This window comes from Ostrea edulis, chromosome 3 (assembly GCF_947568905.1).
Source record: "Ostrea edulis chromosome 3, xbOstEdul1.1, whole genome shotgun sequence".
In the NCBI taxonomy this organism is placed as follows: domain Eukaryota; kingdom Metazoa; phylum Mollusca; class Bivalvia; order Ostreida; family Ostreidae; genus Ostrea; species Ostrea edulis.
The window spans coordinates 89,106,066-89,126,245 of record NC_079166.1 but is presented as its reverse complement, the minus strand read 5'-3'; the positions used below and the strand labels follow the sequence as shown (position 1 = coordinate 89,126,245).

Genomic DNA, 20,180 nt, shown 5'->3' with positions numbered 1-20,180 from the left:
ATACCTACTGATCCAGTGTCTGCAAGAATATGGTTCATTGTGTTAAGTTACCGACAATTAAGGCTATCGTCTTCAGTGATTCAACAAAATTAATTTCATCAGCCCTTCTAAAAAAAATTAAAAAAAAAATTTAAAAAAATGACAGCCCCTGTATCAGCATAAATTTCACGGACGGACTTGATAATAGGATGTAGAACTTCCGAAACCAATGATGCATGATTAATTCTATTGACCGGCTTCCAACACTTGGCAGACGATGTATTAATTTATGGGTATGAAGCTAGGTGTGGAAAAAAGAACAAAAATACAAACAATATGTATACCGTTTAATAATCGATATTGCATTGATGACCCCAATATATATCACAGATAACAATGTCAGCAACAGGTTTTAACAAGTATAAAATTAAATACAGTGTTAATCTCTTGCGTAAAAAAAAAAACTTATCGATCTGTGAAGACATTTATTATTTTTTTTCATTTCCTCTAGCAAACTTTGCAATGCTTGCATTTATTACATGAAATTAAATACAATGTCAGTTTCTTGCGTAAAAAAAGAGAGCACTATTTGATCTATGAAAACATTTTTTTTCATCTCTTCAAGAAAACTTTTAGAAAGCCTACATGATCATCAATTAACACTCTTACCAATCAATGACGTGTATTCTTACTTAATTTCTAGTTCTGATTATCTAATTATAAATGTATAAAGGAAGGAAAGGACATATATTGATGGTGTTTGACAACAAGTTGAGAAAGATAATATGACTGTTCAAATGTCCCCGACTCGACGTTAAACAACACGTACGCTGTTCTTCTGCAGAAACTCACCTCCATTTGCCTTCCATTGAATTCATATTGATAGAAAGTAGATCTGCTAAATAAAATTCACTAACTCTATTATCAAAATTAACTGTCATTACGTGGTTTAATAAACTTTTAGGACATTTGCTGCAGAATATTGGCTTGTCATATTTGTTGGTCACAGGAGATAATAGAAAATGCCGGTTTATCCTGTATAAAAATATAACAACGATGATTTAACATGCATACCCTGAATAATCATGCACTAAGCGTCTTTTTAACCGGTGTTTTTCCAGAAATAACTTTCTGAATGGCTTGTTTGAACTTCACGGATGAGCTAGTTTTCCTCTGTCGCCCCTCCCGAATTATTTTAGCTCTCCGGTATTCCCGGAATAAGTCCTGAAACATCACATCAATGTCTGACACCTGTGTCCAGTCGGCGGCCGACACCTCGTAAAACTTACAGCCGATCTCGTCCGCAAGTTCTGTACCGTCCGAGGCGGGCACCTGCCGATCGTGGAGAAGGTCTAACTTATTCCCAACAAGGATTCCAGAGATATTTGTAGATCTCCGTGCGTTTTCGACTTGTCTTTTCAGTTTGATTATTTCTTCGAAGCTGTTTCGGTCCGTTATAGAATACACAAAGAGGAAACAGTCAGCCCAGAGCGCATAACCATCCTTCCAGTAGGCCGGGTCCTGCAACAAAGCGGACGTGTGAGATCAATCTTATATCTTTAATAGAACGAAAACTTTCTGGTTCAGGTTTGACCTCACTTAGTCTACCAATATACATGTACATGCTCTATTTTGATAATATCCCTCTAAGTCCTATTTCCTATTTTAATAATATCCCTCTAAGTCCTATTTTGATAATATCCCTCTAAGTCCTATTTTGATAATATCCCTCTAAGTCCTATTTTGATAACATCCCAGTAAGTCCTATTTTGAAAACATCCTTATATGCCCTATTTTAATAATATCCCCTCTCTCCTATTTTGATGATATTTCTTTATATCCTATCTTGAAAACACTCCTCTTTGTCCTCTTTTGATAAGATTCTAATACACCTATATCGGGTTTTGACAATATGGCTCTCTCTCTCTCTCCCTCTCTCTCTCTCTCTCTCAACATCCTATTTTTAGTAAAATTCCTATTTTGACAAGATTTACACCTCTCTGGTACAAACATATTTCTACCTCTCCATGTTTTAAACCCTAATTAATGTCGGATATGTGCAGTGCTATCCTTATGGTACCTGCTCGTATTTAACCTACCTGCCCTGCAGTATCCAGGATCTCCAGCCTGACGTCATCATCGTCAACTGTCGTCTGTAACTTGTAAATGCTTTCTGATAAAAAAAAAAATGATAATATTAGAATATGATAATAAATGAGTTGAGCATATTCTTGGGAGAGAGAAAAGCGCAAATCGTAATGGAATTGAAACCCATTCAAACGTACTGTGTGAAGCAGATGGCCTTGAGATTCAAATCCTACATAATCGAGTGTGTTCCTATCCTAGTGTGTTTTCTTTAGATAAGATTGGAGAAGAAATTGGCTTCCAACTGCCTTCTCAATAAAAATTAGTTTTGATAAGGAGGTGATTGAAATTGTTTGTGTACAAAAAAGTTTATAGAGATTGATTTCGTCTTCGACTTGCACTTTGTACGAGTTAATTATATATTGCGCTGTTGAAACCTCTAATACTGTTTATACACCAGGAATCTTTAAAATAAATACATTACAACATCGACTGACATATTGAGATCGAACCTCGTGTAATGTAACACAAGCTGGTTCGTTGCATTTTTCTATAAAAGGGGGAGCATTCGAACAGTGATCAATCTCATAACCCCTATAAGGAATACAAAACAAGAGCCGTGCAAAACGAACCCCTGGATATACCAGAGGTGCCTCGTAGGAGTAAGCATCTCCTGTCGACCGGTCACACTCGCCGTAAGCTCTATATCTTGATCAGGTAAACGGAGCAATCTGTAATCAAATCGGTGTACAATTGATTGGTAAGAAACACGTCAGACGGCGTTTGACTCAATGACAGGAGGTATAGCATTTCTCATCTCGTCGCAACATTTTTTTTTAAAAAAAGTTCTCCACTGAAAGTAGGGGCATTAATTTCATACCTCAAATCAAAAAGATATTGTATTTCCATGGACTTTATAACTGTTTTTGACGTAGAAAAGTTCGATAGCATTGGCCCTGTACATCCTAGTCCTGAAGCTTTTGAGATACTTTGTAACTTATCGTGTTCTGTAACCATTGAGATGTTAAGACTTATTATAACGTGTCTCAGTGTGTCCAGTGAATATTGGGATATTTTACAGCGAGTTCATGGAGTAAGGAGATGATGGGGACCATATCTAAAGTTCTGTATATATATGCTATTTATGTTTAGAATGCATTCCTAAATAAGCTAAGTACATCGCGTATCCCCCTCTCATCCACATACATGAGAAATAAACACAAGGTATGTTATAATGGTGCTTATAAACAGATAGTCACCATTTCCGAGAGGGCTGCAAAATTTAGGCCTACGCTCGGCGCTTACGACCTTTGAGTAGGGAGGGATCATTATCGTGTCACACCTACTGTGACACGGGACTTAAGTTTTTGCAGTCTCGTCCGCCCCATTTAGACGCCTCTTACGACAAGCAGGGGATATTGTAACTCGGATCTCCGTGCGTCGTGTGAACTTTGGTCGCGGTACCCCGGTGATCAAGGGAATCGTTTCGTACACGGGAGGCCAGGGTTCGATTTTTTAAGGTGGGTAGTAGTGATTGATTTGTCGCTAATGGCCCGGCATTAGAAGTGAAAGTCAGGGGTATTCCGGATATGACGCTCTAAATAACCCAGAATGCCATGCGATGCCATTCCTACACGTAGTTCCTACACATCATCATCAACACACAGACCAGCCGATCAGTTTTCTCCCACTTCCCCTAAAACTGAGGATGTTCCTATATGAGTGGAAACAATAAACACTAAATTCATTCTTTGTTATTCAATGTTCAATGGATAACTATGCTTTTGGTTCTGGATTTAGGATAAATCTTAAACAGAGATGTAGAGCGTTGATAGTCTCGCAATACGTTCTTCATTATGTTGCTCAGTCAATCATATTGCATATCATTAAATTCTCCATGTATATGCTAGTAAAAAAAAAAAAAAAGAGGAAGGAAAAGGCCATTATTGATTATACGCACATAATATCATATAAAATGTTGTGAACGTACAGATATTGTGTCCATGTTTAATTTATTTTGATTATTGCTCTCTCTCTCTCTCTCTCTCTCTCTCTCTCTCTCTCCGTTGAAGATAACTGGTGTTGTCATCAATCATTATAAAATAACTGCTCATTTCAATAAAAAGTGAATCTTTTCTGACTGCTAGATTGAGTTCGCTCCGAAAAAAAAAGAGTTTCTTTCAAAGAACTTTGTTCTGTTTCTCATCAAGCCAGATTGACAGACATAGAGAGGGTCGTTACGGGACGATGAGGATTGAATGTTATAGAAAGTTAGCTGAAAACAGCTGAAAACCGATAACAAGGGCAACTCTCACAACGAAAAGTGCGGTAATACTCAATCAAATAAAAGATTAACTCTTACTGGTCAAAATTGGCTTTGATAACGTTCTTTGTGCACATTCTCTAACATCAGAGAGTATTGATAAAACATTCAATTTAAGATGGCTTTGTTAAACATCAAATTGACGAAATATTTCACTCGAGCAAAGTATAACTTGAGGCGTAATATTATAGATTTATAACATCTAGTAGTACCAGGAATCAACACTATGGAGAGTAAGTGCACCACGTCTGATGACTCTAGCCTCGTTAGTCTTGTCTTTCCTTCATATGATTATCCATGGAGCATGAACTTAACATTTGACCTTGAGAAATTAAGGGCATCTTCCTCTCTCCGTAGAGAACATGTCTACCAAGTTTGACTATCTTCGCCTTATTAGTAGGGTATCTATCTTGCTTTGTGTCTATAAATTTGCGAATGTGAGTTTGACCTTGACCTATAACCTTGGAAAGAATAGGCTTCTTCTAATACTGAAAATATTTTTGCCCCATTTGATGATCATAGACTTATAAGTACTGTTTTAGCTAACCCACGAGATGCTATATATAACGAATCAATACGCTCCATGAAGTATGCGGGAGTGAAATGTCGCAGTGCACATTTTCTAGTATTTTCAAAAGTGATTTTTTTTTTATTTCTTAAATGGCTTATCAAAATCATATTTTATACGAAGATTCGAACTCGCCAGACGTCGATATCCTAAAGGGGAGTAGCGAATGTGGATAGTTGACGATCTGTATTTTCTGCAACAGATAAAATCACGTGGCTTTACGATACTACCGCAGAGTCTCTCCTTCAATTATTTACTGAAGATATATATCACATAACTCAAACGTTTATATGACGCGTATATTTACAACACGTCATTCAAACGTTTATATGACGCGTATATTTACAACACGTCATTCAAACGTTTATATGACGCGTATATTTACAACACGTCATTCAAACGTTTATATGACGCGTATATTTACAACACGTCATTCAAACTCGCTCCTTTTTTCTTCATTTTGTATGGTCGGTGTGTCGGTGGTAACTCGCACTGCTTGAGAGGTTGACAGGGATATTTTGATAACAAAGGCGTCATTAACAGATGAGATGTGAATTTCGTTAATTTATACGTACATCTTCAGTCAATCAATGTCACCTTCCGCCTTTAAAAACCCACCCCAGAAACCCAGACTGTCATAGCAACGGGGATTAGGCACTAAAGAAATTATATTCACGTGATATGTACATTATGTAGAGCTCGCAAATCTCTCTCTCTCTCTCTCTCTCTCTCTCTCTCTCTCTCTCTCTCTCTCTGTGCGCACGTGATGTAGAAGTTACTTTGAAGAACAATGAATGATTTCATTGTAAATACAGAATCTGATGAACTTGTTATAGACAGATGGACGTTTGGTACAGATAAAATTTACAAAACATTGTAAAATAACACGCGTGAAAATGTTAGTTGATGGCCATACCATAATAAATTGGTCATCTTGCAGGTAGATCACACGATTTACAGGTAGATCACACAATTTACAGGTAGATCACACAATTTACAGGTAGATCACACAATTTACAGGTGAATTAGGTAACAAGAGGAGTTTATCAGTAACCGTTTCTCTGTACATTAATTTAATCAGGTCGGGATGTAGAACGTTACTTCGTTGACTTCTTAATGGATGCACGTGGTCAAATCATTGATTAACTTAACTATGTATGTACACCGTTAAATTGTAGGATATATCGCCTGACCTCGTGTAAATTCCCAATAAAGTACGTTTTTAACTAGATGTCCCCTAAAGAACGACAACTCTGAACGCCCGCGTCCACGACTTTTCTCCTCGGGCGATTTATACATCTGTTCTTACAACTCTTGAAGTGCGGTAGTGTGGTCTGCTACACAGCTTTACAGCTTTGTATCTTTTATGTTGAACAACGCAGAATTGTAAACTTGAATCTGGAAAAATGCCAGTACCTAATTGGAGGAGAGGGACGAGGGGTGATCTTAGTCACTGGCGATACATCTCAGAACCATTAAAAAAAAATCACTAGTCAATGGCGTTGACCTTCATTGATACATGTACATGTAGATCAATTCCTCAAGATTATAGATGTTCAAAGCATATTGTCGTGACTATCGATACAAGGATGTAAAAAGCGATACAGACCAAATGACATCGGGTTCAAAGTCATGTTTATAAAATATTATCAGAAGCTAGTGGTGCGCCTTTGCTTTTCAGAACAGTTTATTTTAAAGAACAGGAAAACAATAAATGGGTCATTGATCCCAGAGCTATAAACCATGTCAGGTTATAAAGCTTGGTATAGATCAAATTTATTGAAACTTGGTGAAACAGTTTTCATAATCTACAGTTACTGATCCGTGGTATAGATCAGCGAGTTCAGGGCGCCGAGCGGCGAGTAGGTTTATCACCCCGAGTGATTCAACATAGATAAAATTGTTATCTAATGCTCATTCTCAAAAATTTAAAATCCATTTCTCAACGGAGCTGGGGAGAATTTAAGCCCAAAGACGCGTGCGTATTGCACTGTTAAATGGATTGGGATCAATATCCTGTTTTGAGGATTCAGTAATACTGCGAGGGGATGAGCACGATATTGAATGCACTTAAATTTCCATAAAAACTTGATATAAATCTTATTATAATACTAAAACCCAACAGTAACTGAGAGTTCATTACTAGCGGTAACACAAATTTCCAGTGGCCATACTATTCTCCGAGAAAGGACCGATAACTCTGTGGAAAAGAATGTGGCGATACGGAGATTATATTCTTATTTATGAAAAAAAAAGTATAGAAAATTTGAATTTATTTGATATTTTTCATCTAAGCATTTTCTCTGGTGTGTCACTGCCTTCTGAGATTGGTCGTCACGCATCGAGGTTACTAGTGCAGTTTTAGATCAGGATACATGTTGCTACAGGTGAAATTATGATTTTCACAGATAAAGTTTATAAGACGAAATGTTATTAACGTATATGACCCCAGGGGGAGAGGTTCAGGGAGGGGGTATAGGGAAATTAACACCCGCTATTATATCGGTTTAGTTATGATAGAATTGTATAGGGGGATTCGGTATGTATTGGCCCTTCCTAATCAACAATAGGATTTGTCAGCAGACTCCAACTTTTTTGAAATGGGGGTCAAAGTTCACTGCATGCAACCAAAGAATTTCCCTATCAACTTTGAAAAACGACATTTTTTAACAATCCAAGGTGTACACGCTGAATGTTTGAGTGAAGGTGATAGGGACCCTGGGGTGTATCTAGTTAACCGACCCGGGGTCAAGTTCAGAGAGTGTGAGATATCACAGTGACTCTGGTACTCCAATTTTCCGGCTACTTGTTCCACGTTTAACCGTCTGCTTGTTTTAAATTTATCGCTCCTGAAACTGATTAATTCCTAATCACCCGGCGTCAGTGCAGCTGATTTCAGACAAGGCTTAAACCAATATCCGCCCCTGCGATCTTGATAATGTGTTCCTAATTAGTTAACAAGTACATCGTTTAATTAACTTGTAAAATGGGAGATAACAAAAGTACAGAAGAAATCATCCGGATCACCTCTGGTACGATACATAACATCTAAGACATTCCGATGTGCAATAAGAGCAGGTTGGTAATATGTTGAAAGATCAAGAGTCCAAACACTAGAAACGCCCCCCCCCCTCTCCCCTCCCCCCCCCCCCCCCCCCCCCCCCCTGTGTTAGTAGAATATAGGGTCACTGCCGTCAATCACATTGCATATTGGATAAAGCACAAAATACATTTAAATCAGAGAGAGAGAGAGAGAGAGAGAGAGAGAGAGAGAGAGAGAGAGAGAGAGAGAGAGAGAGAGAGAGAGATTTAACTTTGTGAATGTGATGAAGTTCTTGCTTATTACATGGAAGTATAGATGAATCTGCAGATAGGAGGGGAATTTTAGAGAGGGAGGGGGGGGGGGGTCTGATTATTTTCTCAACATAATTTTCCTAAAAAAAAACAAAGGATACAATCCCACTCTGCTTAAACATATATGGCACAATGATTGCAATTCGTCATTATTTGCCTAAATGTTAGTACACATGTAACTTTTAAAGTAGCTAGACACTCGATATTTACATACTTCTCATGTGTTATCTTGTCAGAGGGACAATGCAACCTTAATGAACATTGTCAGTCCGTCAGGACAACACCGTGTCGTTCCCGTCAGAGAGACCACATACCACCTTAATAAGCATTGTCATACCACCTTAATGTGCATTGTCAGTACAACACCGTGTCTCTCCCGTCAGAGAGACCACATACCACCTTAATGTGCATTGTCAGTGCGTCAGGACAACACCGTGCCTCTCCCGTCAGAGAGACCACCATAGCACCTTAATGAACATTGTCAATGCGTCAGGACAACCCGTTTCTCCCGTCAGAGAGACCACATACCACTTTAAGTGTGCACCGTTAGTCCGTCAGGACAATACCGTGTCTCTCCCGTCAGAGATACCACCATACCACCTTAATGAACACTGTCAGTACGTCAGGACAACGCCGTCTTTCCCGTCAGAGAGACCACATACCACCTTAATATGCATAAATTGTCAGATGCTGTATCTCTCCCGTCAGTGGGGACACCATACCGCCTTAAGTGTGCATTGTTAGTCCGTCAGGACAACACCATATCTCTTCCGTCGGAGGGGCCACCATACCACCTTAATGTGTATTGCCAGTTCTTATCTATTTGACAGGCTTATTCACCTGTGCATTCCCCTGATAAGGTGCACTCCATTTTGTAAACCCTCATTGATTTTAACATTTTATCACCACGGCACATAAGAATTTAGGTCAAGGTTATCTTCAACTGATGAAATCGACTCCCCCCGTGACGTCTGATTATTGGGGGATCATAGAAATTATGGTGAAATGAAAGTTGAGACTTGGACATTTTAAGAGCTTTCAATTTAACTTCTAACGCTCTGCTTCTTGTCTGCAAGATATTCCTACACCAAATATTTTCAAAACAGCAGCTTCCTTCTGCCGTGTGACCTGTAATTATGTGTGAAGAATCTGATGTTAGTCTGTTTATTTCTTTTCTGAAGGTGCTTTAGCAAATTCCTACACCATATTTATCGCCTTAATAACTTAATTATACATTCCTAGAGAATATTAATTTTCTTAATAACTTAATTATAGATTCCTAAAGTACATTAACTTTCTAAGTATACCAACATTATTTTTTATTGATTATCAGCTAAACTCATTGCATGAAAATTGGGATTCATTAACACTAAACTCCCAATTCAGAAATTCCTTAAGGTAAAAATATAGGTCCATGAGCTACATTGCTCATCTGGACTACACAACCTTGTAGTTTAATCCCTATGTTGTCATTGTATTATCGTGTACACATATGTCAACCCCTTCTTCGCAATTTCCAGGGGTCGTGATGTGGATTCTGCGCCGGACCCTATTGTACCCTCCCCCGTCCTAACAGTTCCCGGGGGTTGTGATGTAGATTCTGGGCCTGATCCTACTGTATCCCCCCCCCCAGTTCCCGGGGGATCATGATGTGGATTCTGTTATTTCTTACCAGATCCAGTACAGTGTACACGTGTATACGTACAGTGTACATCAGTCACGTGATCATTGTACTTACCTAACGTTGGGCAGTACTCCCCAATGAAGCGTTTCGTCAAATACCGCACCGTTAAAGCTGTAAAAGATAAATACTAGACTAGTAAAATATTCTGTACAAATACCGCACCATTAGGGCTTTAAAAATAAATACTAGTCAAATATTCTGTACAAATACCGCACCGTTAGGACTGTAAAATATAAATATTAATGAAATATTCTGTACAAATACCGCACCGTTAGAACTATATATTTTGTACGACATTTCATTTCAGGCAACTAAAGTAATACGAATCACAGACTATAAGATAACTATCCCCTCACCTGTTCTCTCTCTCTCTCTCTCTCTCTCTCTCTCTCTCTCTCTCTCTCTCTCTCTCTCTCTCTCTCTCTCTCTCCTATATTTCGGTTAATTGCCTTACTAACTTTCTAATACGCTAGTTAAAGCATTCCTTTTATCCGGAGTTCTTAAAATAACATCTGATAACATTTTAAATTACCGTAACTTCTAGTTCTGTCTAAATATTCTATTCAGAATCCAACTTAATTACATAAGCTTACTCCTTACTAATTATGATTTTAAAATTGGAAAGTAGAACATGCTGTAGGCATAAACAAACACTTAAAGGTTGTCGTATTGTACATTACCTGAGAATATTTAGAGTATTCTGTCATTATCATGTAAATTTCATGATAAAATTTATATTACTCCACCAACATTTTATAGAATTTACGATATCCTAACACTGCCATACTGTAAATTGTATTTACAATATGTTCAAACACTATTATATTTTAAATTTACCTTCTATTAATTCATTAGTAAATCTATAACTAAATTTACAATTACATGTAAACTGGTGCCCGGTCCCTGATCATCTTGTGATGATATGGTGAACATTGTGGCTCAATATATTGTGATCAACTCAAGACAGTGTTTAAGGAGGTATGCTACACCGGAGAGATTTAATATGGATGAAAAGTGGTGGATATGTAGAACAATATTTTGAAACTGAAAACTTTAAAATTTACTTTATTTAGTCAAAATATGCAGTTTTAGTAGAAACCAATCTGAAAATTTTTTTAAAACCCCTGCTGGACTTGAACCCGAGATCTACAGTTCAGCAGTCGGCGTGCTAACCTACTGACCTACTCAGCTAGGCGATGAGTTTTGAAATGAATAGAAAAATATTGCTGATATCTATATTTTCATGCATGTTTAAAAGGAAGTCAGCCATTATGACGATGTAGAGTACCTCCTTAATCTGTCGCTTTGCTGTGTTTAGTACTGGTATTGTTTCCGCGAGTCTCTGAGATGATAAGTGTATGACACACGTAAAAACCCAGAATATGTAAAGATACCCCAAAAATAATATCTCAATTAAAAGAATTTGTCATATAATACCATTTAATTGTAGTACCATGATAGAGAATTACCATGATAAAAAATTACGACTTAGATGCGACTCGAGTATTTCGTTTCAATGACAACTACAAATACATGATTTACAAGATATTTTTATCGTGACAGCCACACATTTCTATAATACTGGTATGTCAGATACAGATATTGAGTAATCCAGAGGAAAGACAAGATAAGGGCAGTATAATTTACGTCTATGATGGTAAATATGTACTTTTACTGAGGCAATGATTGAAATATGGTTTTTAAATCCGTTTTGAAATTTAAGTGAAAATGTGGGCTACCCTGTCCTGTATTTATCGCCCTTCAGGGATCATGGCTTAGTGAAGTTATAGAGATCAAAGCTTAGTGAAGTTATAGAGAAGATCATAGCCCAGTGAAGTTATAGAGATCATAGCCCAGTGAAGTTATAGAGATCATAGCCCAGTGAAGTTATAAAGAAGATCATAGCCCAGTGAAGTTATAGAGAAGATCATAGTCCAGTGAAGTTATAGAGAAGATCATAGCCCAGTGAAGTTATAGAGATCATAGCCCAGTGAAGTTATAGAGAAGATCATAGCCCAGTGAAGTTATAGAGATCATAGCCCAGTGAAGTTATAGAGAAGATCATAGCCCAGTGAAGTTATAGAGATCATAGCCCAGTGAAGTTATAGAGAAGATCATAGCCCAGTGAAGTTATAGAGATCATAGCCCAGTGAAGTTATGGAGATCATAGCCCAGTGAAGTTATAGAGATCATAGCACAGTGAAGTTATGGAGATCATAGCCTAGTGAAGTTATAGAGATCTTAACCCAGTGAAGTTATAGAGAAGATCATAGCCCAGTGAAGTTATAGAGATCTTAACCCAGTGAAGTTATAGAGAAGATCATAGCCCAGTGAAGTTATAGAGATCATAGCCCAGTGAAGTTATAGAAAATATCATAGCCCAGTGAAGTTATAGAGATCATAGCCCAGTGAAGTTATGGATATCATAGCCCAGTGAAGTTATAGAGATCATAGCCCAGTGAAGTTATAGAGATCATAGCCCAGTGAAGTTATGGATATCATAGCCCAGTGAAGTTATAGAGATCATAGCCCAGTGAAGTTATGGATATCATAGCCCAGTGAAGTTATAGAGAATATCATAGCCCAGTGAAGTTATAGAGATCATAGCCCAGTGAAGTTATGGAGATCATAGCCCAGTGAAGTTATAGAGATCTTAACCCAGTGAAGTTATAGAGAAGATCATAGCCCAGTGAAGTTATAGAGATCTTAACCCAGTGAAGTTATAGAGAAGATCATAGCCCAGTGAAGTTATAGAGATCATAGCACAGTGAAGTTATAGAGAAGATCATAGCCCAGTGAAGTTATAGAGATCATAGCCCAGTGAAGTTATAGAGAAGATCATAGCCCAGTGAAGTTATAGAGATCTTAACCCAGTGAAGTTATAGAGATCATAGCCCAGTGAAGTTATGGAGATCATAACCCAGTGAAGTTATAGAGAAGTTCAAAGCCCAGTGAAGTTATAGAGAAGATCATAGCCCAGTGAAGTTATAGAGATCTTAACCCAGTGAAGTTATAGAGATCATAGCCCAGTGAAGTTATGGAGATCATAACCCAGTGAAGTTATAGAGAAGTTCAAAGCCCAGTGAAGTTATAGAGAAGTGCATAGCCCAGTGAAGTTATAAAGAAGTTCATAGCCCAGTGAATTTATAGAGAAGATCATAGCCCAGTGAAGTTATAGAGATCATAGCCCAGTGAAGTTATAGAGAAGATCATAGCCCAGTGAAGTTATAGAGATCTTAACCCAGTGAAGTTATGGAGATCATAGCCCAGTGAAGTTATAGAGAAGATCATAGCCCAGTGAAGTTATAGAGATCATAGCCCAGTGAAGTTATAGAGATCATAGCCCAGTGAAGTTATAGAGAAGATCATAGCCCAGTGAAGTTATAGAGAAGATCATAGCCCAGTGAAGTTATAGAGAAGATCATAGCCCAGTGAAGTTATAGAGAAGATCATAGCCCAGTGAAGTTATAGAGATCATAGCCCAGTGAAGTTATAGAGATCATAGCCCAGTGAAGTTATAGAGAAGATCATTCATTTAGCTCAATAAGAATATGTGTGTTTTAAAGTCATATATACAAGACTTTTCTCAATAACATGATATTTCGATACATTTCACTGGCACACTATCTTATTTTCACAAAAAGAATCGGGGGAGGGGGGGTGTCTATTACCAGGTCTGTGTTAGAGTTAGCCTATTTTGATAGTTCCTGGTTGGGGTCAGTAAACATATGAAGTCAGCTCTTATGCATTATATTGGCATTTCGTATTGTAAAGGGAAGAAAAATCTTTGATCGGAAATCAAACTCGGGACTTTTACATCATCCGGTGATCAAACCACCGGACTATAACCAGGCCGATATACAAAGTATATATTGATCTTACAACAATAGAGAATTTAAACCTATCAAGAAAATTATATGAGAACGGGAATATAAAAATGTTTTAGAAAAAATGATGGAAACGTCGCGTATCATCTCTAGGGAATCACTGCCCAGGTTTGGGCCCATGTGTGGCTGCAACAACACCAATTGAAATGACTCGATCTGAACAATAGAATATAAAATTACAATTAATTCCTCACCTGTCTTGCCGACCCCCGGACATCCCAGGACGACAATTTTACACATGTTGTTGTCATTAATGGATTGACCTCTACCCCTGACCCCATTTGACCCTGAACCACGGTAGCTCATCACAACCACATCCACCCCGTACACTGTCATCTAGATCCGCCACTTACTTCAATGAATTTCACGAAGACGATTTTTTAACGTGGTTCTAAAGCCGTAGTAAGGCTTTATTGAGAATAATCACTGTCACTCATGGATTGAATAACGTATAATTTCCCCCTTGAGATCCCTGTGTGCGAGTCTCTAAATATTCCCGGAATAATTTTTCACTCTTCGGCTGCTGAGACTGGTGTGGATCATCTTCAATAGGTCGGCCTCACACAATATGCTGTATTTCAATAGCAGTTGCCACGTGCTTTGTGTATATAAGATACTCTCGGCTCTAGATAGCGCGTGCGTCAGGAAGGAACCCTCTCTTTGTCTCAAACTGAAAAAATATAATCGTCATTGATTTCTCCACGTCAATGTCAGAAATTAGGAAGAGGAAATGGGAAGAAGACATTAGCTGACAGCGACGTTTTAAAGCTTAGCAAGGGGCTGAATGTACGCAAACAGTTTTGGTTTTCCAGATAAATTGTGTAATTCACAGCAAGTTTTGAAATGATTGGGCTTGAAATTTATTCATCAAAATAAAATAATAAATGATAAAAGTTTTCAAAACATCGGGAAAAAAAGTTGAATCGGAAACAAACATTTTTTTTGGTCAATTTTATTACCGTAAAAACTATGAAATTTGATGTATATTACCCAATCGCACTCGCTGGCCTATCTCCCGAGTTACCGCGATCCCTGTAATACAAGGCTATTTCATGTATCGTTAGTAACGGTAAACACTCCCTCCGCCCCCCTGGCCAGTATACACCTACACGCTGTAACGAGGATAAACTTCTCCGTTTCCGGAAGCAATGTTTATAAGATTCCCAGCGTGTTACAAACATCTCTCTGCCGGTCTCCCATGCAATTCAACTTCTGAAGCCCCTGATACTGAGATTTGTATTTACACATCTTTATTTTCTTCTATTCAAGTTTATCCTTCGGAATTAAAATGTAGTAAGGTCAATGCATGATTAACGGATTATGAAATCATCGAGTGACCAATTCCATATCTATATGCAAGATCAAGTTCATTCTATTTTCACTTACACCAGTGGGGGATTTAAGGAGGGAGAGCCCCCCCTGAAATGTTCAAATTTAAGGTAAATCATAGTCTCTTGTTTAGAAAAATGTAAACGATAAAAGTAGCAATAATTTCTTCCACTTTTGGAGAAGTGAATGACAAGATCCTTTGATTTATTGAATTAATTTCACTGGGGAGAAATTGCATTTTTTCCAAAAATCCTTAATCTATTTGTCATTTAATTAAATTCACCTTATTAAAAATGATAGAAAATACTAAAAATGATTACATAAGAGACATATTTCAAGCCCTATAAAATCTGTAAATGAAAGCTTCCGGGGGCTTCCAGACCCTTGCCCCATAACGTTGCCCCCCCCCCCCTTCCCCGCAATTCCCGAATCCGCCCTGCATACCATCAATCAGTGGTACATGAGGTACAATAAATAATAAAAGATAATGCTAAGCGTCTTAATGAATCGTGAATAGAAAAAATACAAAAAAAAAAAAAAAAAAAAATACAAGAGATGTACATATTATAGCTACAAACAAAGAAAAAGTAAGAGATATAAGTTATGGAGGACAGACTGCATCATAAATTTTAATTATGAAGAAACAGAGATTTTTCAACGATTTAAAATTTGAGTTTGACATTAACTCAAAAAACTTAAGTATATTTGGTTTATTACAAAATCTGGAATGTAAAACCTTTTTCTTGATACTATCTAATGATTTGCATTCTAAAATAAAATGGAATTACTCTGCTATTTTACCTGAGTTACATAATGTACAAAATTTTAAAACCGCCCTCATATTTATACTCAAATCACAGAGACGCGCTGTCCTCATATTTATACTCAAATCACAGAGACGCGCGGTCCTCATAGTTATAGTCAAATAACAGAGACGCGCCGTCCTCATAGTTATAGTCAAATCACAGAGACGCGTGGTCCTCATAGTTATAGTCAAATCACAGAGACGCGTCGTCCTCATAGTTATAGTCAAATCACAGAGTCACACCGTCCTCATAGCTATAGTCAAATCACAGAGACGCGTCGTCCTCATAGTTATAGTCAAGTCACAGAGACACACCGTCCCCATAGTTATAGTCAAATCACAGAGACGCACGGTCCTCATAGTTATAGTCAAATCACAGAGACGCTCCGTCCTCATAGTTACAGTCAAATCACAGAGACGCACCGTTCTCATAGTTATAGTCAAATCACAGAGACGCTCCGTCCTCATAGTTATAGTCAAATCACAGAGACGCACCGTCCTCATAGTTATAGTCAAATCACAGAGACGCGCCGTCCTCATAGTTATAGTCAAATCACAGAGACGCACCGTCCTCATAGTTATAGTCAAATCACAGAGACGCGCCGTCCTCATAGTTATAGTCAAATCACAGAGACGCACGGTCCTCATAGTTACAGTCAAATCACAGTCGTAAATTATACACGGTACTCTAGGAGGTAATTTTTTAAAGGTACTAATAATCTAAGATTTTAAAATTATATAAAAGAGTTTAATTAACCACAATTACCCACCCACGTTTCTAAACCGATGCCCCCCCTCTCTCTCTCTCTCTCTGTCTCTATCTCTCTCTCTCTCTCTCTCTCTCTCTCTATCTCTGGTTCTCTCCCTTTCTCTGTCTCCCTCTTTCTTTGTTTCTCTCTCTCTATCTTCGCATAAGAAATATATATATATATTTTTTATATTCATTTTTTTTAAACATACACACAGTATATATATACATACATTCTGCAAAGAAACTTGTACAAAATGTTTAGAAGAACTATCAAAGGTATATGTATATATTATTTTCTGAGAGAGAGAGAGAGAGAGAGAGAGAGAGAGAGAGAGAGAGAGAGAGAGAGAGATGAGTTCAGTGATTATTTAATATATTTTAAAAGGGTACATATATATTGAAATTTATAAAAAAGATAATTTTCAAAAAAAAAAAAAAAAAAAAAAAACAACAACAGCAAACAAACACTCAATGAAATAATTGATTCCAGCGGTTCCAGCAGGTGTCAAACAAATCTTTTTCACCATTTTTATATGCAATATGTCTTTGAGTTTCATAAAATGATCATTTTCATTTTATGATAAGAAATATATTGCTAGCTGTCCAGCTGTCACACCTATACACTAACCCTATAGTCAGTACTGACATACTTACGCGCGTGTAGAGTCCTGCTACCACCCGCTCTTTTCTCCTACGATTCCCCTCGTTCATTGATAAATGTCTAACCTTCTCTCGGTCACTGATAAGATCATGCATATTTTCATGTTTCCTATCAATGGAATTTAGAGAGAAATCTTTTTAAAACCAGGTTCAAAAATATTTTATCTGCAGGGCCGCTGTTGAGATACGTTAAGCGCCCAATACACGGGGAGATTTCTCTAACGTTGGCTTGTGTCGGCTTATCGTTTCTCGGTCCCTATTTCAGAGTGCCGTACTTACTTTATAGATAATTGTTCATTAATAGCTTTGGATTAAGGGACAGGATTTGGGGTGTAAATGTTTAGACGTTTAAGATCGACCTTTATCATTCGATATACACTGAAGTCAGCACTTTAATGACCAGACTTCTTTGAAGTGTCTATCTGAATGTGAAATCAGCAGGATAGTGAGATCGGGGGGTTATTTAAACATTACTCCCTAATTCGTCTTACGGTTGTGTTTGAGCATTATTTACATGATAGAATAAATAGGTTCCTTTCGCAGGAGTTATAGAGTGCATACATACATAAGATACATCAAATATTGCAAATACCGATACATCAAAACAATTAAAACAACACCAAAACAAACAGGATAAGTACAAAAAAGTTCAACACTAAATAATTATGTCGATTTAGTGTTTGAACCTCACATACTCTTGGCTGAAAACAGAGAGTGGGGTTCAAGTCCAACGAAACTGTAACACCCCCCCCCCCCCCCCACACACACAGAGAACAATGAAACTGTAACACCCCCCCCCCCCCCCCACACACACAGAACATGAAACTGTAACACCTCCCCCCCCCACACACACACAGAGAACAATGAAACTGTAACACCCAACACCCCCCCACAAACACACACACAGAGAACAATAAAACTGTAAACACACCCACACACACAGAAAACAAAAACGAAACTGTAAACACCGCCCTCAAACCATCACATAGAAAACAACACACACACACAGAGAGAGAGAGAGAGAGATAGAGAGAGAGAGAGAGAGAGAGAGAGAGAGAGAGAGAGAGAGAGAGAACAATGAAACTGTAACCACCCCCCCCCCACCCCCCACCCCCACACACACAGAACAATGAAACTGTAAACACACCCCTCACACTCACACACAGAGAAAAAAAACGAAACTCTAAACACAGCCTCACAAAGGAAAAGAAAAAAAGTGGCACCCAAAGGCACTAGCTTAATATTTTTCACAATAAATTATAATGATTCGTGTTTTCTTTCGCTTTGGTAGGTTTCGTTTTGGTAGGTTTCGTTTCGTTTCGTATCCATATATTTCGTTTCGTTTCGGTATATTTCGTTTCGCACTTTACAGGTACCCTTATTCATTTACGTTACTGTATGGTGGGGAATATTTTACTTCCTGACATGTTGTCAACAAACCGTCTACGTAAAATTTATGTTTCTTTGTGAAATCACAAACAGCGTAGGAAAACATAGTGGAATAACGTTTAAAATTTATGTAATTGGTGAAATCCCCTGGAAAAAGGAGTAAACATGTGATAAATGTATTTACTATATATTTTTTATGTATACAGGATTTGTGCATGCCCAATACATATATTTGTATGAACACAGACACGGGCTCTTTATCACACACCCTGTATCGGCATCCGTTATTTTACCCTTTATTTCACTCTTGATCGTGCGTTTCTGGAACACCTCTGTAGTTTTACCTCGGAGTACCTCGGACTTTTTCAACTTGGAAGCAGACAATGTGATTTTGGAGAGAGAACGTTGGAATAGGTAGAGAGGAGAATTGGAGAACTTGAGAAATTGATAGAGTTAGTCAAAATGTAACAATGAATTTTAACAAATAGTATTATTAGATCATAAAGAATTGAAACAATTTATTTAGATTGCTATCTTCTGTCATTTACCGGTACATGTATTCATTGAATATCTTAACTTAAATCATTCAACAACAACATAAAATCAAAGTACTGAAAAGCGCTAAGCTGACTTCATGAATTCTGTCTGTAATGTTAATGAGCAGGAAGAACAGTAAAAAAAAACAAAAACCGTTTATGCGTTATTCTTTATTTTCACACAACTAAATAATACATTTTCTGTAAGGAAATAACAAATATGGATTGGAAACAATGTCCTGAAACTTTTCACCATGTTGAAATATAACTTTATATGATGTTAAAACCAATGGTCACTATAATAATTTTGGTCCCACCCGGAACTAAAACCCTGTCCTTTGATCATGAAATTTACAATTTTGGTAAAGGACACCTGCTCTTTTTAAATATCGATTTAATCAGAAATTAGTATCAATAGCATTGCCACCCCTGCAGTGGTATAGAGATAGAATGTTTGCCCTGTATGCAAATTGCCGGGGTTCGAATCCCGGTCGCGACAGACCTAGGTCGGTAGTGACAGTTCAATCGCCAAACTCTCGGCATCAGGTGTGAATATCACGGTTCCTCGGATATGACCTTAGAAACGGATGCCCCGTGTCACAGTACGTATGGCACGCTAAAGAACCGTCACTGCTCAATGGCTGTAAGCGCCGAGCATAGGCCTAAATTTGAAGCCCTTCACCGATCTTGGTGACGTCTCCATATGAATAAAAAATTCTCGAGAGAGAAGTTAACCAAGATACAATCAATCAATTTAATCAATAGCATTAAGGCGATGTTATTCAGATATTTTACACATAAACACTATATACCCAGTTTGGCCCCCACCC

At 37.7% G+C, this 20,180-nt stretch overlaps 1 protein-coding gene across 1 annotated transcript; it reads right to left on the bottom strand.

Annotated features, from left to right (window-relative positions):
* Positions 1-312: 312 nt before the first annotated feature.
* Positions 313-17,625, bottom strand: LOC125673714 (ras-related and estrogen-regulated growth inhibitor-like). The gene is made up of 5 exons (XM_048910484.2): positions 17,420-17,625; positions 14,075-14,550; positions 10,048-10,104; positions 2,079-2,152; positions 313-1,500 (listed from the first exon to the last, which is right to left on the bottom strand). The coding sequence occupies exons 2-5, from the start codon at positions 14,214-14,216 to the stop codon at positions 1,063-1,065; spliced, it is 711 nt and encodes a 236-aa protein (XP_048766441.1). The 5' UTR covers positions 14,217-14,550; positions 17,420-17,625; the 3' UTR covers positions 313-1,062.
* Positions 17,626-20,180: the final 2,555 nt, after the last annotated feature.

Excerpts from the sequence above, each read along its gene's own strand:
- LOC125673714 (XM_048910484.2), bottom strand. The coding sequence starts at position 14,216 with ATGACAGTGTACGGGGTGGATGTGGTTGTGATGAGCTACCGTGGTTCA. Across the intron at positions 10,105-14,074 it reads TCCGGGGGTCGGCAAGACAG|CTTTAACGGTGCGGTATTTG; the intron begins GTGAGGAATTAA and ends TATCTTTTACAG. Across the intron at positions 2,153-10,047 it reads GGAGTACTGCCCAACGTTAG|AAAGCATTTACAAGTTACAG; the intron begins GTAAGTACAATG and ends TTTTTTTATCAG.